Source organism: Cydia pomonella, chromosome 14 (assembly GCF_033807575.1).
Source record: "Cydia pomonella isolate Wapato2018A chromosome 14, ilCydPomo1, whole genome shotgun sequence".
In the NCBI taxonomy this organism is placed as follows: domain Eukaryota; kingdom Metazoa; phylum Arthropoda; class Insecta; order Lepidoptera; family Tortricidae; genus Cydia; species Cydia pomonella.
In genome coordinates, this window is record NC_084716.1 from 2,450,948 (window position 1) to 2,471,484 (window position 20,537).

The following is a 20,537-nucleotide window of genomic DNA, read 5'->3' on the forward strand; positions in this document are numbered from 1 at the left end:
TATCTTTGAATTTAGCCTCATAAATCAAACTTCTAACTGAGCTAAAATATATTAATTATACAACGACTTAGACAACTGTAAAATTCATTATGCAATACTTCCTCACCGTACATGACAAAAGGCATCAAAACGCCTTTAACTCAATATCCCTGCACTTCATTTAACAGTTTTTTAACAACAGGTAAACAAGTACGACGGGGTCATGACCTCCTCCGTCACCAGAAGTACTACTAGTGGGGCGCTGGCGGACCATATGGACCAGGAAGCTGAGAGGAAACGGAAGGAGGAAATGTCATATAAGTAAGTCCTCTACTCCGGATAGATCGGATAGATTTTTCATCTTACTAACGACTATTTCTAATGCCTTGAATACTCTATATATAGCCTCACGTTCTATATAGAATTATGTCTTTCAATACAATATGAGCAGCGTACAACCTCAACCGAAGACCAAGGGCTAACCCGAGTACCACGAAATAACACAGCGATATCGTTTGAACTCGACTGGCAATGACGAATTTTAAGATTTGGTCTAATATAGTCTGCCGCCCTTTGGATCCCTGATCGTGGGATTCGGCTTGTGCTGTGAGGGGCCACCGACTCTAGCCCCTTTCGACCCTAAGGCATAACTATAACGAGCTAATGTTTGTAACGACGACCGCTAACATCTGGTAAAACAAATACATATCTAACGTTCTGTTCCGTCCATGCCTCTTAGCGATATCGTTCTTGGCGTTCTATCGTTGCCAAAAAATAATGTTCCCGTTTTCCATTCAACAGACGGCGCAGTTTCCCAGCTCGCCCCGAGCCGGACAGCGCGCGCGCCGTTCGCTTCTTCGTACGATCCCTGGGCTGGGTGGAGATCTCCGAGGCAGATCTGACTCCAGAACGCTCCAGCCGTGCCGTCAACAAGTGCATCGTTGATCTGAGTCTGGGTCGGAACGATCTGCTTGACCAAGTCGGTCGCTGGGGTGATGTAAGTAGTCTTTTGTCCTGATTACTTCGTGTGACCTATGGGTGGAGGTTTGACTCCAGATTTGATCACTGTTGAGTATCTTTTTTCTCCTGTCATATTCAAAATCTCTTCATTCGAGTTCCGTTAATGTCCAAATAATCCTTTCCATAATCCTTCTAAAGTTTCTAGTATTTTAATTTCCATGGTACCAAACAAATACCTACAATACAACCGCATTTTTCATTCCAGGGCAAGGATCTGTTCATGGACCTGGACGACGGGGCCCTGAAGCTCATTGACCCTGAGAGCCTGAACACTCTGCACACACAACCCATACACACCATACGCGTTTGGGGTGTCGGCAGAGACAATGGACGGTAAGTTTTAGAAGAAACCAAGTTGCACGCGATGGTATCCACTAAGAGTGATTAGTAGAGTCATATGTATCCTAATGTCCACTTTTTTCATTCATCTCAGTAGCTGTAACTACGTAATCAGTTCATCCAGTAGACAATTTGATCTGGTTTCTCCTGGAAGCAATAATTATGATCTGTGTATTGAAGTATCTGTGTAGAAATTGTTTGTCAATCAGGGTACCAGTTACAGCTAAAAGTAAAAGGATACCTATCAATGTTTTATTGATTTTTTAAATGTTTTTTTTCTTTTTGTGCGACCCTGGAAATAGTGAAAGGTAAATACAAATATACGTAATGCATTTTGTCAATAAATCATATGGTACTTAAGTAAGAATCAAGAATAACATCTAGACAGAACTTCATTGTTTGTTGTATGCTGTCGTAAAAAACTAATTCCTTAACAATAGGGTTGTTTCCAATTTTTTGAAACGCTCGTATTACGTTCTATATTAACTAAAAGTTGCCCTAAAATTCAACTTTTATACTAAAAATAGCTTTAAATATGTTAAATTAACAAAATATATTTTGACAGATGTTTTCGCGCCCAAAACGCTCTTTGAAAATTGTGTGACGTCACAGTTTACGGTTTGACACATAACTACATACGCACGTAGAAGATACGAACTGTCAACTGACATTTGTCATTTGTTGTTTATCGCCTAACTGTCAACAGTGTCAATCCGAGAGTTGTGACGTCATCAGAATCTTCAATGACGTTTCGAGTTTGGTCACGTGACGTGTGCCAAAAAATATTTTAAATAAATATTTACAAAAATCTGGTCATTACAGGTCCCCTAAAAGTAGTTTAACATGTTCTTATAATCCAAAAGAATTTATTGGGATACAATTCTGTCCTAAGATTTGTAGATGGAAACAACCCTATTGTTATACAGCGTATCTACAAAGATAACGCAGAAGTTAACTCAGCTATATCTATTAGGTACCGTAACTCAGTTAAAATGTGCCGCTAACGTTGCTAGATCTAACACCTGTTTCAGCAACTTCACAATTGTCATCTGAATACATTTCTGAGTATATAAGTAACGCCGATACCTAGCACAAATGTTAACAGAGCCCCGAGTGTAAATTTATTCGATAGCGAAACGTGACGTACGCGTTTGCGTTAAGTCTCATTTTGTATGCGATTTAGAAACAGCGCGCCAAGCGGGACGTTTTAGAAACTCAAAATCCCAAACAAAATGAGACTTAACGCAAACGCGTACGTCACGTTTCGCTATCGATTAAATTTACACTAGGGGTACAGTAAGATCAGCAATGGTGATGAAACATTTTTACACTCTTAAGACAACCACTAATAAGAATATCTAATTGCAGGGACTTCGCGTACGTGGCCCGCGATCGCGCGACGCGCCGCCACATGTGCCACGTGTTCCGCTGCGAGGCGCCGGCGCGCAGCATCGCCAACGCGCTGCGCGACATCTGCAAGCGCATCATGATCGAGCGCTCCCTGCAGCCGCCTCCACGCCCCACCGACCTGCCCGCGGCAAGGCGTCCACGCCCGCTCTCCGGTAGGTGTTTGCAAGAAGTCTCTAAGATCATCTATCTCAGTGCTTCCATCTGGGTTTCCCGGGTCTATCCCAGGAGAATTGGCTACCATAGACTAAGGGCCAGTTGCACAAACCACGTTTAGCGGACTGATCAACGTCACTTAGCAGTCAACTATGAAATTTTCCGTTATAATAATATTTATTGAAGGCTGCAGTTTGGTGAAACCGTTCCTAAGTGGACGAATCTGCTGCATCCAGCTTTTCCATGGGATAACTACAATTTTCATCCATTCCCCGTACAAACTTGTATGCTTCATGTCTTGGAAGCAGAAACAAGACATCCCAAATTACTGTGAGGCGTGTGAGTATGTGTGAGACGAATTTCTATATAACGCATTCTGAACGTCGTCGTCGGGCTTAGCCTGATGCCAGTGATGCCTCTAAAATTCAAAAGACCCAAAAGCACAACGTACATGTGATCATAATTAGGTATTGCTTCATGCGTTCTTCTTTTGAGAATGTAAGTAACGACGATACCTAGCTAGCACCCATGTTAACTGTTAGATCAGCGCCCCCCAATGATGAGCTGTCCCCGCTTTTTTACTGCAGCTCGCTAAAGGTTAAAGGTGAGATCGTCTTGACAATGCTTATTTCCAGGAATTGAATATTCAGATCATTTTGTCCCATGGTTTTCTTTTTGTAAGTTGAACAGGCAGGATCTAACTGTTGCCTTTAGATTGCGATCTGGCCACATTCCTTTGAATAATTTTGCGTTTTTGATGCGTAAAGTTGACTCGCCCAATTGTAATGTATGCGGAGTAATTGAAGACGTGTTTCATATAACAATGGAATGTCGCCGAGGTGTCGCACAGCGTCGCTTGCTTAATGTCTGTTCCTATGACCTCGGCCGAGTCAATAGCATCCTAGCATCCCCTGCTTCGGAAGAGGCTGGGCTCCTTTATTCTATGGTTATCGATATCATAGCACGTAGAAATAGTGAAAATTAGACTGGTGTAGTTTTGTTAGAGAGCCACTATGAGGGTGGCATTTATTTATTTATTTAATTTATTTAATAAATAAAGATAAAAAAAAAAAGGAGTTGAAGGACATTATAGACATAGACATAGAATTTATTTATTTAACACCACATTGAAACATGTTTACAGGCAATACTACAAAACATTACAAGCCTTAAAATAATATCTTATTCCAGGGGCCTCATTCCCGACGCCCATGGAGGAGCCGCGCAAGACGGTCCGCGCGCGCTACCTCGGCAGCGCGGAGGTGCCGCGCGCCACCGGCATGGACGTGCTCAACGACGCGCTGGAGCGGCTCGCGGCCGCCAGGGCGCCGTCGGCGTGGAGACCCGTCGCTGTGGCTGTTGCGCCTTCGATGATCACTATTACTGAAGAAGGGGTGAGTTACTTCCCCAGTTGGGCTCTGCTCTAGACCTGGAATGGCATCCACTGGCTGTGCCCTACCACACAAAGCAATATGACATTCACAATACCCATACCTCTCTTTTGGACGTGGACGTACCCGGGTCCCGTAGTTTCCATTCTGACCGCAAACTATTGCATAAGGAACATAGTTAGGCGGGGAAGACTCCTTAGTTATTAGCCTGGACTGGAATATTTAGCGGGTGCTTGAGCACCTTCAGCGTGGCGATTGGTCGCTGTGACTGTAGCTCCCTATATTACTGAAGAAGGGGTGAGTCGTGCGTCTATGATGAGTGTTAGGGCGTGGGTGTCTTTGACGACGGACTGAAGCTACCTCAGCAGCGCGGAGGTGTCTCGCGCTACCGGCATGGACGTACTGAACGACGCTTTAGAGCTTTTAGCTGCTGCTGACCTCTATGATCACTATTACCGATCGAGCGTTACGGACATAGATACCGATTGTACTTGTCGACTTTATTTTTAAGAGTGCCTCAACGAGAAGTTTTGAGTGTTGGCGTTCCGGGTGACACAGTACGCTACGTGGTATATAATTGTATAATTATGATGCCTCAAATTTCACAATTTCTGCAAAGAATTCTATGATTAATTTAATGTACCTAACAAGTGTTGCTCTATTTAAGGTTAGATTGACAAGTGAGCATACATGTACCTAAACAACGAACATTCCTGTCCCCAGGAATCAAGCCCCATAGTGGAATGCCGCGTCCGCTACCTGTCCTTCCTGGGCATCGGGCGCGACGTGCGGCGCTGCGCCTTCATCGTGCACACGGCGCAGGACATGTTCGTGGCTCATTGCTTCCACGCTGAACCCTCGTCTGGGGCTCTGTGCAAGACTATTGAGGCTGCCTGCAAGGTAATATTTGTTACAAGCTTTTATTGTAATGTTTGTTTGTAATTTATTTGTTCGGGTCAATTCTTGCAAGCTAAATTAGACCCGCGACGACGAGAGGTATTCGATTGAGCTGAAACTTCACATATAAGTTGGAGGAAAAACCAATATTATACCATCGAGCTGCTCTGATGCCATCATTAGTCTCCTGTGTCCATCCACAGGAGATGTCCGTAGGAAATTTGTGATAAAACAACGCAATCTAGTTGCTTGGGTTTGTTAGAATTGTCTCGATGAGTAGGTATTAGGTTGTTGCTTGTTGAAAGAAAAGTACAGCGGTAAAAGCTTAGTACGAGTATTATAATGAAGTTTTTGATAAAAAACTTATACCCCAGATGATAAAGATGACAGTCCGTTTGCCCCAATTTGCCAATCGGTATCTCCCTGAACTAGGAAGCTTATGAACTGGAGATTACACGGAGAATAAAAACTTGAGGAAGGAACTCGTGACCCGCTTCGATCGCCAGCTTTTCCGGCAAGGTGATATCTTAATGGCTTCAGATGAACCAATCCGCAGAAACAGACCAATTATTTGTCATGGTTATACGACTTATCAAAATGGCTTAACCTCGTTTGCTTTCCTTATTATTTTCAATTATCTTTTTCATACGCGCATTCGCACGAGAAGTTATTCGCATATTCGCATCATTGTAAACATTCGCATTCGCATCAAATGAAGCGAATGTTTTGCGAATATAAATGTGCGCATGTCGTGTCCTGTCTCTTCGACTCGCGTATGGGCAGTGCGCGCAAACTGTTTTCAAGTAATACATTTTAACCAGTAGACAGCATTTCTCAACACTTCATAACATCCCGTTCTAATTACATATGTTTTATGTACTAACAGATTTTTTTCTAATTAGGAATGATAATAACAACTACATTCCCTAACATTCGTATTCGCATTCGAGCATTCGCATCCTGGACATTCGGATTCGCATTCAAAACTACACTAAATATCAAAACATTTTTAAATAATTATATAACTATAAAAAAAAATTAAAAAATACATAAAATATACCCTTTTTATTGCCCTATAAAATGTTGAACTGGCAGCTATCATAGCCAGAATTTAAGTAATTTACTTTTAAAATGTTTAATTTTTATTTTTACCATTTAGTTTTTAAATTATATCGAGTAAGTAGTATAAAAACCTCGCTTAAAAAAGTCACACTTCTATTGTAATACAAACTTGTTTCCATACTTTTGGCCTTGGGTGTAAATTGATGACGTGTTGGTTTCAGCTCCGCTATCAGAAATGTCTGGACGCGCACGGCGGGGCGCCGCCGCGCTCGCCGGGCGCGGGCGCGGCGGACGCGCGCGGCTCGCTCGGGCAGGCGCTGAAGTCCATCGTGGGCTCCGTCATCGGCCGTCGGCCTTCTTGAACACGGGAGTCGATAGAGGTTGCAATCTTACCTTGAAAATATTGTTTGGCAAATCTGTGTCTAGGCTATTATAAAAGGTCTAGAGCTAACTTTGTAAAAGTAATTTCAAAATCTGTGCAGATTTTGGTCTGACTTCAACGTTCGCTCTGCTTAATACCAAGTTTAAATACACGGTGTAACACGAGAAACTTGAAAGGTTTTAACCACGCACTTCTGAGGCCAGAAGGAAAAATATTTTTGTGTTTTTTTTTTTTTTTAATGTATTTTTACATAAAAAGTTAATGTAATAGTAAAACTGGCACTGAAAATGAATTTGATTTTTTACGATTATTTTAAACCTAGTTTTACCAGTTTTTTTTTTGCCATCTTTAGACTACGCGCCATATTGGCATCATCATCATAAAAAGGCGTTACGCACTAAGTTACAATAAGATGTTTTTATTTTAATTGGTATTTATTTACTCTGAAACTAGGCGAAATCCAGAAAAGTTTATATGACATTTTAGCCTCTAAATGTGATCAGGAATACATACCTACACTTGCTACCAACGTTTTCGTAGCGCTACGCTCGTAGCCGATCCCACCGTTTTCCCGCTTTGTAGAGGAAAGCGACTACGAACAGAGAACCCGTCGAGCGGGTTCCCGGTAGGTACGCAATGTGTTAAAATTCATCGGTTTCCTCGTGTTACACCGTGTATAAGACCAAGATATAACAATTTTTTTCTGTTTCCAGATCGAGGTCGCTACTCCCTACGAGGCGGATGCAGGCACAGCCTAACTTACGCATAATCGGATGCAGTTGCTTGGGTTCATGCTCTATAACTTCTAGTCGTTTTATGCCTTCTACAGCCCATTATGTTAAACCACGGGTGACGAAATATAATTGGCACAGATTCCCCATACAAGCTGCTTGAAAGATGGTGCAAATGATATTTCGTAACTACACCTAGTCAATGTATATGTGCCGTATGTTTGCGCAGCTTTCACCTTTCCAACGCCGTATCAAACACAAAGCTGTCACTCGGACGCCACGTCACCAGTGTCAAAACTGATATTGAACTTTATGCATATGCACTTAGGTTTATTTTGCTCTGTGGTTTGTGATGGATTAATCCGTCTTCGGCGTTGGACTTAAGGTGCTGATATATTCGTCAGTGGCGTCAAAAAGGTTAACGGACGTGTACCTATGGCAAATCGCAACGATCATGTGAATGATTTGCCACATTTTTTTCGATAAAGTTGCACAAATTGACTGCACAGTTGTGGTGCACGGTGGGCTTACTATAGAAAAGGTTACTATTTCATGTTCAGTACAGGAAATATCAAAATTACACTCAATTACAATGAATATAGGTCACGTTGTATTTGTAGAAATGTGATAAGTTTTTATCTCGAGAGTAGCCCGTTTAAGAGCGAATTTTTCACCAAACTGAACAGTACAAAAAGTAAGTGTAATTAGAAAGGTCATATTTTTACAGACATTTGACATTTGATTTTGTATGACATTGCAACTAAACTAGCTATACCATCATGTCAATAGAGAAATACATCAAATACAGGTAAAATTAGCTAAATGCGAAATGTCTAAGTATGATCTTAATTCCCGACTTTTTCTCGTTTTCCTGCATTTTGTCCTAAAACCGTATTTCTAAAATATGTATAAGATTTTAACTTTGTAAGCCCAAACAACTGCAAACCGCTCTATATCCAGCTTTACAGGGGAGGGATTCGATATTATTTGAGAATTATTATTTTCTACGAATTTGAAACGTATTGTCATCACAGTAAGGTTCAACTGACATTGCAGGCTTCACACGGCTTTCGTCATGACTGCATCAATATACATATCTATTAGTTTTTGTATACGGTCTGTCATTTAGAGGGTTATTTATGGCTCGGTTTCATTGGTCGATAACTCCCCGCAGCCGGTATAACGACTATTGGAACTCAATTCGGTCGATATACAGCATGCGTGTGACTCCCCGCAGGCGGTAAGGTAAGGCGTTCTGGAAATCTCCCGCACCCCGCATACGGGGCCCTATCGACCGATTAAACTGAGCTATTATTACTTTTTATGCACATCTGATATTAAAAGGTATGGAACGTATCAAGAAAAATGTACCACCATCTTTACTGGCTAAATATTAGTCTGGTAGTGGCATAATAGTAATATAATTTTGGTTCGAGCGAAAAAGGTCTCAGATTCAGCTTGAGCAATAATATTTATTTCCGCTGCAAGTCGCATTTCTCTAATTAAATTAAATACCATTTATTTTCAGGCAACTATGGCCCAACCAACATACATACAATAATAAAAAATCTTAAAATATAAATATCATTTTGACGACGCTGTTTTCGGTACCCATTATCCTGAAATTTTGTAAGCAGGTTCCATAATTATACCTAAGTATAATTTTTATTTATATAGGTATCATGATTTGTTTTTAAAATAGCGTTGCCATGGTCTCTATGTACTACCTAGTTAAGTAAAAATTTTCTTGACGATCTTTTTCGTATTTCATAAATTCACATTACAGTTCATTTATGATTGGTTAGGTATCATTAGTTCAGACTGTTGAGTAATGAAATGGGCTTAATTACTCAATACTACTTTCGGTATGTTTAATAGAAGGAGATTGAACTATTTCATGTTGTTATTTTGTCTCGTTAGCCAGGAGACAACACGCTTTGAGATGATGCTTGATTAATGGCCCAAAAAAATATGAGGGAATTTAAATCCGATAAAAAACTTCTTTTAAAATAGTGACCCAGGAGACTTACGCTTTATAACAAAATGAGTTAAGCCTTTAACGCCATCTAGTGACAAAATGATAGTTTAACATCAGATGTGCATTAAAACAGCTTGTAGGTCATTATAACTTAGTGCAGTTAACAAATAAGAAGTGTTCATATACCTACTTTTTAATTATGTTAAAGTACAGTTAGAACACAAGTGTTACAATCAAATGTTCATGTCCGACCTAACTACATCGATATGACAAGCAGCTTGGTGTACAGTCAGCGTCAAATACTTCGTAGCAGTCAAAGTGGCCAAATAGTTCGGTACACCATACTAAATATATGGTGTACCGAACTATTTGGCTACTTTGACTGCTACGAAGTATTTGACGCTGACTGTACACAAGTGTTACAATCAAATGCGACCCAACTACATCGGTTTGGCAAGCGACATACCACCACCAAAATAAATATATAGAACCACCATAGATGCCAAATTTCCATGAAAACTAGACATCTATAATGGCACTTTCACATTTTCTCACTGCAAAGTGGGCGCAGAGTTGCTCAGGACTCTAGGAACATTTGAAAATACACACGTGTGTTTTTGACTGTATAGTCGCCATCAGATACATCGGAGCGGCGGGGGTGTTCACAATTATCTGAACAAAGCGTTTAAACGTTAAAGTGCATGCTTAGTTATTTTGAGCACCTATCCCATCCGATATATCTGACAGCAACTGTATCTACTACATTAATATAGTACCTATACATATTAATTTTAGATTTGAAACATATTCACATTGATTTGAGACCGGGTATCACAATATTTAATGTTAGTAACAAGGACTATAACAAATTAACGATTTAAGGGGGTATGTAAATGTTTTTCACGTTGATCTCAAATTGTTTAAATTTTCATACTTTTTACATCTTTGGGTTCACAAGTTTTTAATAAATTAAATATATACTGTATTTTTTCATATATTTTTGTTTTTCACCTGCACTTAATAAAATAATCTTTGAGCATTTGCTCAAACATTATTGGCGTTGATTGTATGAAGGTACAGTCGCCATCAGATGTGTCGGTGCGGCCAAGGTACTTAAAATATCAATACAAGCATTACAATAGACGTGTGTTCAGATATTTGTGAGTACATTGGCTGCACAGATGTATCTGATTAGTACTGTACAATCGAGTTCACAAGCAAATGTTCCAAAAATATATTTACATGCCTTTAAGACGCTGGCAATAAGGTCGTTGGAACATTGTCTAGTAAAGATGTTTGTTAACTCGACCGTACCTATTTATTTGTGATACTTACAGTGGATTTAAGCATCTATCTCTTTAAAAATAAAAAGGGGAAGGTTGGTTCTCTGAGTAATTTTTGCTTTCAAGTATTTTTGTTAACTACTTTTATAATACCTCAAACTACGTCTACATAACCGCTAAGCTACGCCTCTGCTTAAACTACCAAAGATTATTAGTCGGTGGTCACATTGTCAACGCTGAAGTTTGGTACGCGAAAGTAAACCGTACGAGTTACGCTTAAAGCACATTTTTCTTTGATATTGGACTGCCAGGCTTGATAGGCAAGCGGTTTGAGGTATGTTTGTATATGCTTTAGCTCTTAATTATAAAATCCTAGTCCATAGTTCATTATTGCTTCTGTACATTCGACGCCATATATAATTTATAAATTCATTTCCTCTGTGACAACTGTCACTAGCTTTTTAGTTAATGTAAATTAAAGTGTAAGAATAAAAGTATTAATAATGACCCTGTGGAGTTTGTAAATAATTGTAAACAATGGAATTCGTTTAGTTGTAGGGTAGATAATATTGGAGTGTTAAATGGTGTGAGTTTAATGTGACAGACTTGAGATTTTAGTTACAGAATACGGACGGTTTGCAATGCAATAAAAATATATTGTTAGTTGCGGACGCCTTTACAAAGTTAACTCCTTAAGCTCTTAACGCGCTCTCTCCGTTACTTGCTACGCGATTCTCGCGCGAGGCACTGATTTTCTCGTGGAAGTGACTTTGCGAGGGCGTCGATTTCAGTCTGTCGAGCACGGTATGAACTAGTGATAAGATTCGTTTAACTATACGTTGTCCCAACGCTGGACGTAGCATAGTCTAAATTGACCCTATTTGTATAGTAAAAGATATTATTTTTGCTTAGGCTGGTACAAGTTTATAAATTGAGTGAATTTAATTGCAAAGATAAATATTTTTGGTATGACACCGTAATGGATGTTTATAAATTATCATGTAAGCTTATAAAGGGTCTTTTTTTGTTGTAAACTGGGCACTAGAAAATACAATCTGAAACCTCATAATAACAAGGGTGTTGAAAACACATTGAGCTTTTTACAATTATATTTCTACACGATATTTAGCGTTGATAATAAAAATTGTAGTAAAAATAAATAGCGAACGCACCCTAATAGTACCTATTCAAATAGAGGCGCCATCTTATCTAAAGATGGCGGCTCGAGCAGTGTTAGCTTTTGGCGACTAAAATGATTAGGTTCTTTTGTTTTTGATATTGAATATGGAGATGAATGTTTATTGTATTGAGCGTACTGGGACCCACAAGTTTTCGAATTAACTCCCAAACGAGTTCCAAAGTTAAGGTGACATGAAGGGTAAAATAATAAAGTAATAATAGTGTTTTTGTGTCTGTAACACTACAACAAATAAGATACTCTATATAACGCAGGGTAGAATATGGCCTTTAGGTATTTAGCAGTTATAAAACGGTCGATCAACAATTTTTTTGTTCTTTTGTTCCGTTAGCCGTGAGCCAAGAGACAGTAAAGCAGAGAAAAAAATCCTGAAACAACGACAACATGGATAGTAGGTAGATGGCTCACAACGGAATGCATCTCTCTACTATTACACTTAACATCTACTACAAATCCATGATTTTTGAAGAGTGAATCAGGAGACGCAATCATAGGAACGAGTTACAAGAAAAAATGGATTCATCAAAACAAAAATCTTTAAGCAGTTAATATTTTGTTTTTCCTAAAATTGTAAGGGGTAGCTAAAAAGTTCATTCAAAAACATGTCATGTGTTTTTCAGTCATTTTTATGTTTTAAGTTACAGATTCCAGGCATCGACTTAGTTGCCGAGAGTCCCCTTGGTGGAAATGAGAACTTTTGTTGGACCAGTTTCATATCTTACCCTTCCGAATTCCAACTTTCTTCTTTGACGGTTGACTAGTCAATATTTTAATTGTTATTTGTTTTTGATGTTGAATATTGAAACATGTTACGTAACACCTGAAAGGCCATTTTCCACCCCAAATTAGAATAAGACGTTCGGGTTAGAAATCACAAACTAGCTTCAAAATATATTTCAAATATTAGGATCAGTGTCGCTTTTCACTTTATATAACATATGTCAGGTAACACTGAGCTGTTCTTACTATACGTAAAATAGTGTTAATCACACTTTAAAGTTAAGTAATTAAAATTATTTATACAGAATATAAATCGATATTTAAGTCCGAGAGAACCCTCTTCGCTCGGTTGTTTAGATGCAATAGATGTGAAAATTGCAAGCTTCGACTGCCTTTTACCAGATGAAGTATATGTCAATATTTTCTATAAATTGTAAACGTTTATATGTAGTTATTTAGATAGCTTCAGAATCCTGTTTAGCTCACCGTTGGATAAGATGGGAATAATGTTATATACTGTCATCGCTTCAACAGCTTAAAAGCCTTCAAACTGTGGCTTTTAATGAATACTTTTGTGAAATTAATAAAAAAAAATATTAAACACATGCCTTGTCTTTTATTACCATTAACTTTTTTATACCTAAAGTTAATTTGGTTCTCAGACAGATTTGTAACAAAAAAACATTCGTACTTAGTTCATTCTGGGGACCTATTATTTTACCCTACCACGCATAAAGCCGTGAGTCATTGAGAAGCTTGGATCACCTTTTTTTGTTGTTGTTAATCTGTCCCGTTAGTCAGGCGACAATAGTAGCAAAGTTTGTCAAATGAAGTGATATACTACGTTCTCCTAATATGCTAAGTAAAAACAAATATTTAGTTATGTTTTAAGGGTGACCCAGGAGACCAAAACCATGGCATCGAGTGACTAGAAAAAGTTGATTCACCCAAAAGATAAGATTAGAGATAAGAGTTTTCTTATCGGAAACCGGTTAAATCTCTAAACCGTTATTATGTACTTAGCGCAAAACATTTTAATTTCGGTTTCGCTCGAAAAACCGTTTTTTTAACCAGGTTTTATGAGAGCAGTTCTTAAGCATATTAATTTTATTTTCTTATAGTTTCTTACAAATAGTTTTCACAAAGCTCGCTTAACACATCAATGTTCGTAGCGCTATGCTTGTAGCCAATCCCAGCGTTTTCCCACTTTGTATAGAAAAGCGACTGCGAACAAAGAACTCGCCAAGCGGGTTACCGGAACTATTACAAATAAGTTTTAATCTATGTATGGAGTGAGCAGTGAGATAAGTTACCTTCCAATAAAAACACGAGCCAAAGGTACTTTTCCATACACGGGGGCATTAAAAAAAAACCAAATCTCTATTCATTATAAATATTTATTCATAATTATTACATTTGGGCATGCCGACCCGATTACACTTGCAACTAAAGCCAACTAAAATAACTCAAGTGTAAACCAGGCTTAATTCAAGTATACAATCATAATTTACAATAAAATCAAATCTTGTTATTTCTATTGCTATTGTTATGGGTTATACTCAAGAGCAATAAAAAACGGTCACTGCATACTTAGAAATATTAAAATCTCCATTCAAAGTGACCATTTTTGAATGCGCTTGAGTGTAGTTACTGCTCCACTTACAATAAGTAAAATAAAGATTTAGGGTCACATGACATGACATTTTTGCAACCATGATGAGTATAAATTGTGTCAAACCTAAAATAGAATAAGATTTTTCTTCATAACATAATTTGTAGCCATGTTAATTCTGTAAATATTATTTAAATTGCGATCAACGCCTCTATAATTATAAATAACTGTGTTCTAAGATGATTTGCAATTGTATTGTTTCCATATAACATTATATAAGTACACGTTCTTCGCTATCTTTCAATAGTACATTACGATACAAGCGGAGTGGCCCCATACAGGGCAAAACATCTCGGATCCCCGAGAGACCTCCCTGAGGTCCTACTCAACATCAAAGGTTTGATAGGATTCCTCGAGGAGTTGGGCTGGCAAGAGTAGCCAACCCTCCACCCCCCCTTGTCACGCAAAATAGGCGCCAGTCGTCGAGTTGCGGAAAATCGCCCGAACTACAATACAATACAATACAATACGATACAAGTGCGAAAAATAGGAAATTCGAAACGTGTGATGATTAATTAAAACACGAACGAAGGGAGTGTTTTAAAACGACACGAGTTGCGAATTACCTATTCGCACATGTATCGTATAACGTTTTACAGTACATATTATGGCCCTTTAAATTTTCGACATAGTTGCGTAATGTGGTAATTATCGCACTAGTGCAATTCTGTAAATATTATTTAAATTGCGATCAACGCCTCTATAATTATAAATAACTGTGTTCAGAGATGATTTGCAATTGTATTGTTTCCATATAACATTATATACACGTCCTTCGCTATCTTTCAATAGTACATTACGATACAAGTGCGAAAAATAGGAAATTCGAAACGAGCGGTGACAAATTAAAACACGAACGAAGGGAGTGTTTTAAAACGACACGAGTTGCGAATTACCTATTCGCACATGTATCGTACAACGTTTTACAGTACATATTATGGCCCTTTAAATTTTCGACATAGTTACGTAATGTGCTAATTATCGCACTAGTGCGGTAAAGTAGCACCATATGTACTGTAAAATAAATAAACGTTTGAAAACCTATTATATAACTGCAGATTTTTTGCAGATTAATAAAAATGTCCTAAAAAAATTGCCTATATGTCCTCCAAGTCATTAAATCACCTTATTTATCAATATTGGCCTGGACGTTACGATGGAACACATGACACATTCTAACCGTACATACATAAACTGCTAAAACCTTTGTTGGCTAATATTTTAAAGTTATTCTAGTAGAAATTTCATTAGTAATTCCTTTCCAGGTGATAGCTCGTACTATTTAAAAACTATAAAACATTTTTCGACGGCTAATTTCCTCAAACCGCCGACGGAGCGGCAGCTAGCATTCACGAGGCTTATATACAACTCACAATTTAGAATTATCGTCCGGAAAGAACTTGGTCATAACAATCTGGAACGAACCAATAATGGAGCAGTAACTGAAAGGGGTCAAGTGGAAAACTAAATATAGTTTATACAAATAAGATGTTCATACAAACCTATACGTTACGTAGAACAGAACAGATCTTACGTGTGTCGTGCCGCGCCCGGACATTTAGAAACGTTTTCATTACAAATATAATTTATTGGAGTGATGAACTGAAACAGAAGCGATAGACGAAAGAAAAAGTGACCAAGGTCCTCAGTGCCCAGGGCTGGAATTATCCATCCTTTGCATTCACAGCAGATGCCTAAAACCGCTAGGCCATCCGAGTCACGGCGGCATGGGTCAAATTTTCTCAAGTATATAGCCCTTAAGGGATTACGGTGCCCTTTGGGCTGTTCTAGTTCAGAATAATCCCATTTACTACAGTCATTATATCCAACAAACCGACCCTACCCATGAATAATCAGTTCTTGGATTTTTTTTTCGTAGCTCCCAGGGGAAGTGTAAATTCAAAAAGTAGAAAAGTAGACGTATGAATGAAGTAATAGAATGTTTAGCTTGCAGGTAAATTGAGACATAGTTACCAATTAAACTAAGTTCCTTAAAGTTAATATTTGATGGTTTTTCTTAGCAGTTGGGTCAATGTAAGAACGTTTTAGCAAAGAGAATTTGAAATAGAGGTGGATTGTCAAAGAAAACTTTGTAGCCACAGTAAATTTACTGCCATCTTTTGACTCATGATTAAAACTTTTAGAACGCCATTTGACTTGATCCTTTCGCTGATAAGTGTTAAAGTTAAATATCAAAAAGTGGCGCCATCATATTCATATTCATATTCATATTTATTATTAATAATGTACACATACATTACATACAGTACACATACATCTCACCGGGCATAACCCAAAAGTTATGGCGCCATCGCTCAAAAAGATGCCGCTATACCTTTGGCCTTTGACGTATTAGACGGCGCCACTTTTTGTTATAATAATAAAAATAATAATTCAGCCTATATACGTCCCACTGCTGGGCACAGGCCTCCTCTCATGCGCGAGAGGGCTCGGGCTATAGTCCCCACGCTAGCCCAATGCGGATTGGGGACTTCACATACACCTTTGAATTTCTTCGCAGATGTATGCAGCTTTCCTCACGATGTTTTCCTTCACCGAAAAGCTAGTGGTAAATATCAAATGATATTTCGTACAAAAGTTCCGAAAAAACTCATTGGTACGAGCCAGGATTTGAACCCACGACCTCCGGATTCTTTTGTTATTTAACAAATTTAACACATATCAGTTATTTTATTTAATCGTATGGCGATATTGTCAAATAGGCAAAGTTACATAAAAGATTATAAGGCAACATCCAGGTTATGCAGCCACTGCACAGTTTCGGGCGTCAGGTTGACGAGATCATCTGGTTTCCCCGGGTAGGCGCGGAGAGGACATCTCCGAATGATGTGCTCCATAGTTTGGTCTTCGATGCCACAATCACACAGCGCGGAGTCGGTCCATCCCCATTTGTGACGGAAAAAGTTACATCGCCCGTGTCCAGTTCACATATCAGTGAAAGAATAAGGATCAAAGTCAAATGGCGTTCTAAAAGTTTTAATCATGTGTCGAAAGATGGCAGTAAATTTATGTGGCTACAAAGCTTTCTTTGACAATACATATTTCAAATACTCTTCGACCGCATACAGAACAAGATGGAAATCCATGAAAGAGGCATATGTTCAGCAGTAGACGCGAATATGCTGAGAAGAAGTCTCCTAATTTATATAGACTCATTGTTGAAGTGTTTAGACATTTCATGATATTTTGGCAATTTAAATAAATAAATAAATAAATATTATAGGACATTATTACACAAATTGACTAAGTCCCACAATAAGCTCAATAAGGCTTGTGTTGAGGGTACTTAGACAACGATATATATAATATATAAATATTTATAAATACTTAAATACATAGAAAACACCCATGACTCAGGAACAAATATCCATGCTCATCACACGAATAAATGCCCTTACCAGGATTTGAACCCGGAACCATCGGCTTCATAGGCAGGCTCACTATCCACGAGGCCAGACCGGTCGTCAGAATTTGATAGCATTAAACTCGGTTCTATTAAAGTATAGAAATATCTAGTAAAGAAGAAAGTATAGAAGGATCAGTATCTTGCGCCATGTTTTTTTTAGACAACAAACCATAGAAGCAGAGCTCGAGTACACGTATCTCGCGACCTAAACGCGTAAGCGCCATGAATTTAACGGCGCTTACGACATTTTGGTTGCGTGATACACAGGTTACGATGGCGACAATTTCATTGTTGGCTTCACTAAATTAATAATAAATCCAATGATAGAGGATAGATAGACAGGATAGTAGACTACCAAGCAACTAGAATAGTACATTACGATACAAGTGCGAAAAATAGGAAATTCGAAACGAGTGGCGATAAATTAAAACACGACCGAAGGGAGTGTTTTAAATCGACACGAGTTGCCACTTACCTATTCGCACATGTATCGTACAACGTTTTACAGTACATATGGCCCTTTAAATGTTCGACACAGTAACGTAATATGCTACTTCTCGCACTAGTGCTATAAAGTAGCCCCATATGTACTGTAAATAAATATTATAGGGACATTCTTACACAAATTGGTTAAGTCCCACGGTAAGCCAAGAAGGCTTGTGTTGTGGGTACTCAGACAACGATATATATAAATACTTAAATACATAGAAAACATCCATGACTCAGGAACACATATCTGTGCTCATCACACAAATAAATGCCCTTACCGGGATTCGAACACAGGACCATCGGCTTCACAGGCAGGGTTACTACCCACTAGACCAAACCGGTCGTTCAATGCTATCGTTTTTTTACAAGAAATATTATCAAAACACTGCGTCAAAAAGTGTCCAAACGCCTATGATTTTGACAAAGTTCCAAAAAGTGAATTTCAAAATGTCCGGGCCTACCTTGCATGTAATAAACAGTTTACAGTGTATATATTAGTACCGCTTGCGTGACGTCTTCATTTGAGGTTCCGGTAGTACTGCATTAACCTGAAATTGATAATTATCTGTTAACTATGCACGAGCAAATATACATTGATTGAGTAAGATGCGTAAAATCTAAGACAATTTCGTGCTTCGAATTTGACAGGTAAACGAGATGGCGCTGTACAGCTCCATACAGTTGACGTTTGACAATTCATTGACCGCAAAACATATGGCGCAGTACAGCGCCATCTGTTGTGGATGTCAAATTAAGGGTCACGTTTTTTTCTTAGACTACCTCTCCATTACAAATCTATTATCTTTGGTACAAGTGACATAACATAAAAATTGGATCAAAAGAGCAGTCAAATTAGAATGAGATAATGCCAATTTGGAAAATCCACCATAGTGTCGCTTACAAGCCCTACCGTATAGATTTTTCTGAAGTTATGTTACCAAATACTATTAGAAAATTTGGCAATTTTGCATTCTTATAAGCAGGGCCCGTACTTTTCATGCCGTTGACGCAAAAATGACGTAATTTAACATACAGGGAGTTACTACAAATTTAGATTTACGTAGATTTACTTATTGATGGGTATCATAATAAATACTTGTTACGTGAATAAAAGCTTGTTACGCTGTTAAAAACCAGAAATATGTATTATTTCATAAATTAATAATCTATTATTTATTTTTGTGACAATAAAATGAAAGTCAGTTAGACGTTTCTATACTGATTGTCAAGTATATGTATCAGTTACCTAAAGAGGTTGACAAATGATTAATTATTACGAAAATACTAATTGGAATCAACTCTACGTGACGTCATTTTTCTGTCAACGGCATGAAATGTACGGGCTCTGCTTATAAGCAGTGTTGGGCAAAAAGTAATTGAATTACTAAAATTGCAATTACAAATAGTACTTTTAATTACTTGTGAAAAGTAATTACTCCTTCAATTTACAATTACAATTGCAAAATTTTAAATTACATTTTTAAAATAAAATTTGAAATTACTTTATTCAATTACAAATTACTTTTATTGAATACAAGTTATCATCTTTATTTTCAAAATTATATTAAAATTATTAATGAGCTCTAAATTTGACTAACATTACGCTTGACTTTTTGCATTGAAAAATATGTAAATGAGTATTTTTGCAAGATTTTGTACAAGGGGAAATAATAAATAAAAATCGGCCAAGAGCATGTCGGGCCATGCCCATTGTAGGGTTCCATTCTTTTAGAATAGACTAAACGGGGGCTATCATTAAGAGGCTGTCAACACCCAATGTCCTTGAAATTGATGTTACTTAAACAGTTTTTTAAGAAAGACTATTTGTTTTAGTCAAGTAAGAAAAATATATGTTCATATTAATTATATTTCAAAGACCGTGGTTGTACTCGATACATGATTGAACGAAATCGGCTCGATAGAAAATAATCGCAAAGATTGGTCTTAAAATCACAATTAAACGGTTTTATGTCTTTATTGTTTTGACTTATGGGTCTGCAATTAAAATCACAATTTCAAAACATTTATATCTAAACCGCTATTGAGTAAAATATTACACTAATAATCCACTTTTTTTTTAAAATAATTTTCTTATTATTCCCTTGCCCAGGCCCAGTAACATGCGACAGTGCTATCTCATTTACTCCGATACAAATAGACAGTGTGCGCGCTTTAGGTATTGACAGCCTCTTAAGTATCATGTATATTACAAGCATAAGGGGGAGTTAGAAGTTATAAAGCAGCGTTTATAAGCGACAATGGTGGCACGAAAATTAAATAAAGGAATATTTTAGTCCTTCAGACGTCTGGATTAAAAATGCAATGAGATATCAGATTCAGATTCTTTTTAGATATTTATTACACAGCATACGATTGCATTACAAATTACATTCATGTCAATTTATA

At 37.8% G+C, this 20,537-nt stretch overlaps 2 protein-coding genes across 4 annotated transcripts in view; one reads left to right on the plus strand and one right to left on the minus strand.

The window, feature by feature from the left end:
- Positions 1 to 13,148, plus strand: part of LOC133524711 (protein Fe65 homolog) — a 152,338-nt gene extending 139,190 nt beyond the window's left edge. For all 3 annotated transcript variants that reach the window (XM_061860847.1, XM_061860849.1, XM_061860848.1), the window contains exons 7-14: positions 182 to 300; positions 781 to 976; positions 1,205 to 1,332; positions 2,707 to 2,900; positions 4,093 to 4,295; positions 5,016 to 5,192; positions 6,473 to 6,631; positions 7,347 to 13,148. In XM_061860847.1, the coding sequence (XP_061716831.1) occupies positions 182 to 300; positions 781 to 976; positions 1,205 to 1,332; positions 2,707 to 2,900; positions 4,093 to 4,295; positions 5,016 to 5,192; positions 6,473 to 6,613 (1,158 nt within the window). In that variant the 3' untranslated portion in view covers positions 6,614 to 6,631; positions 7,347 to 13,148. The remainder of the gene's footprint in view (positions 1 to 181; positions 301 to 780; positions 977 to 1,204; positions 1,333 to 2,706; positions 2,901 to 4,092; positions 4,296 to 5,015; positions 5,193 to 6,472; positions 6,632 to 7,346) is intronic.
- A 774-nt stretch (positions 13,149 to 13,922) lies between these two features.
- The window catches only part of LOC133524718 (yemanuclein), a 51,814-nt gene continuing 45,199 nt past the window's right edge, over positions 13,923 to 20,537 (minus strand). The window contains exon 18 of the mRNA XM_061860858.1: positions 13,923 to 18,679. The gene's annotated coding sequence lies outside the window, so the exon portion shown is untranslated. The remainder of the gene's footprint in view (positions 18,680 to 20,537) is intronic.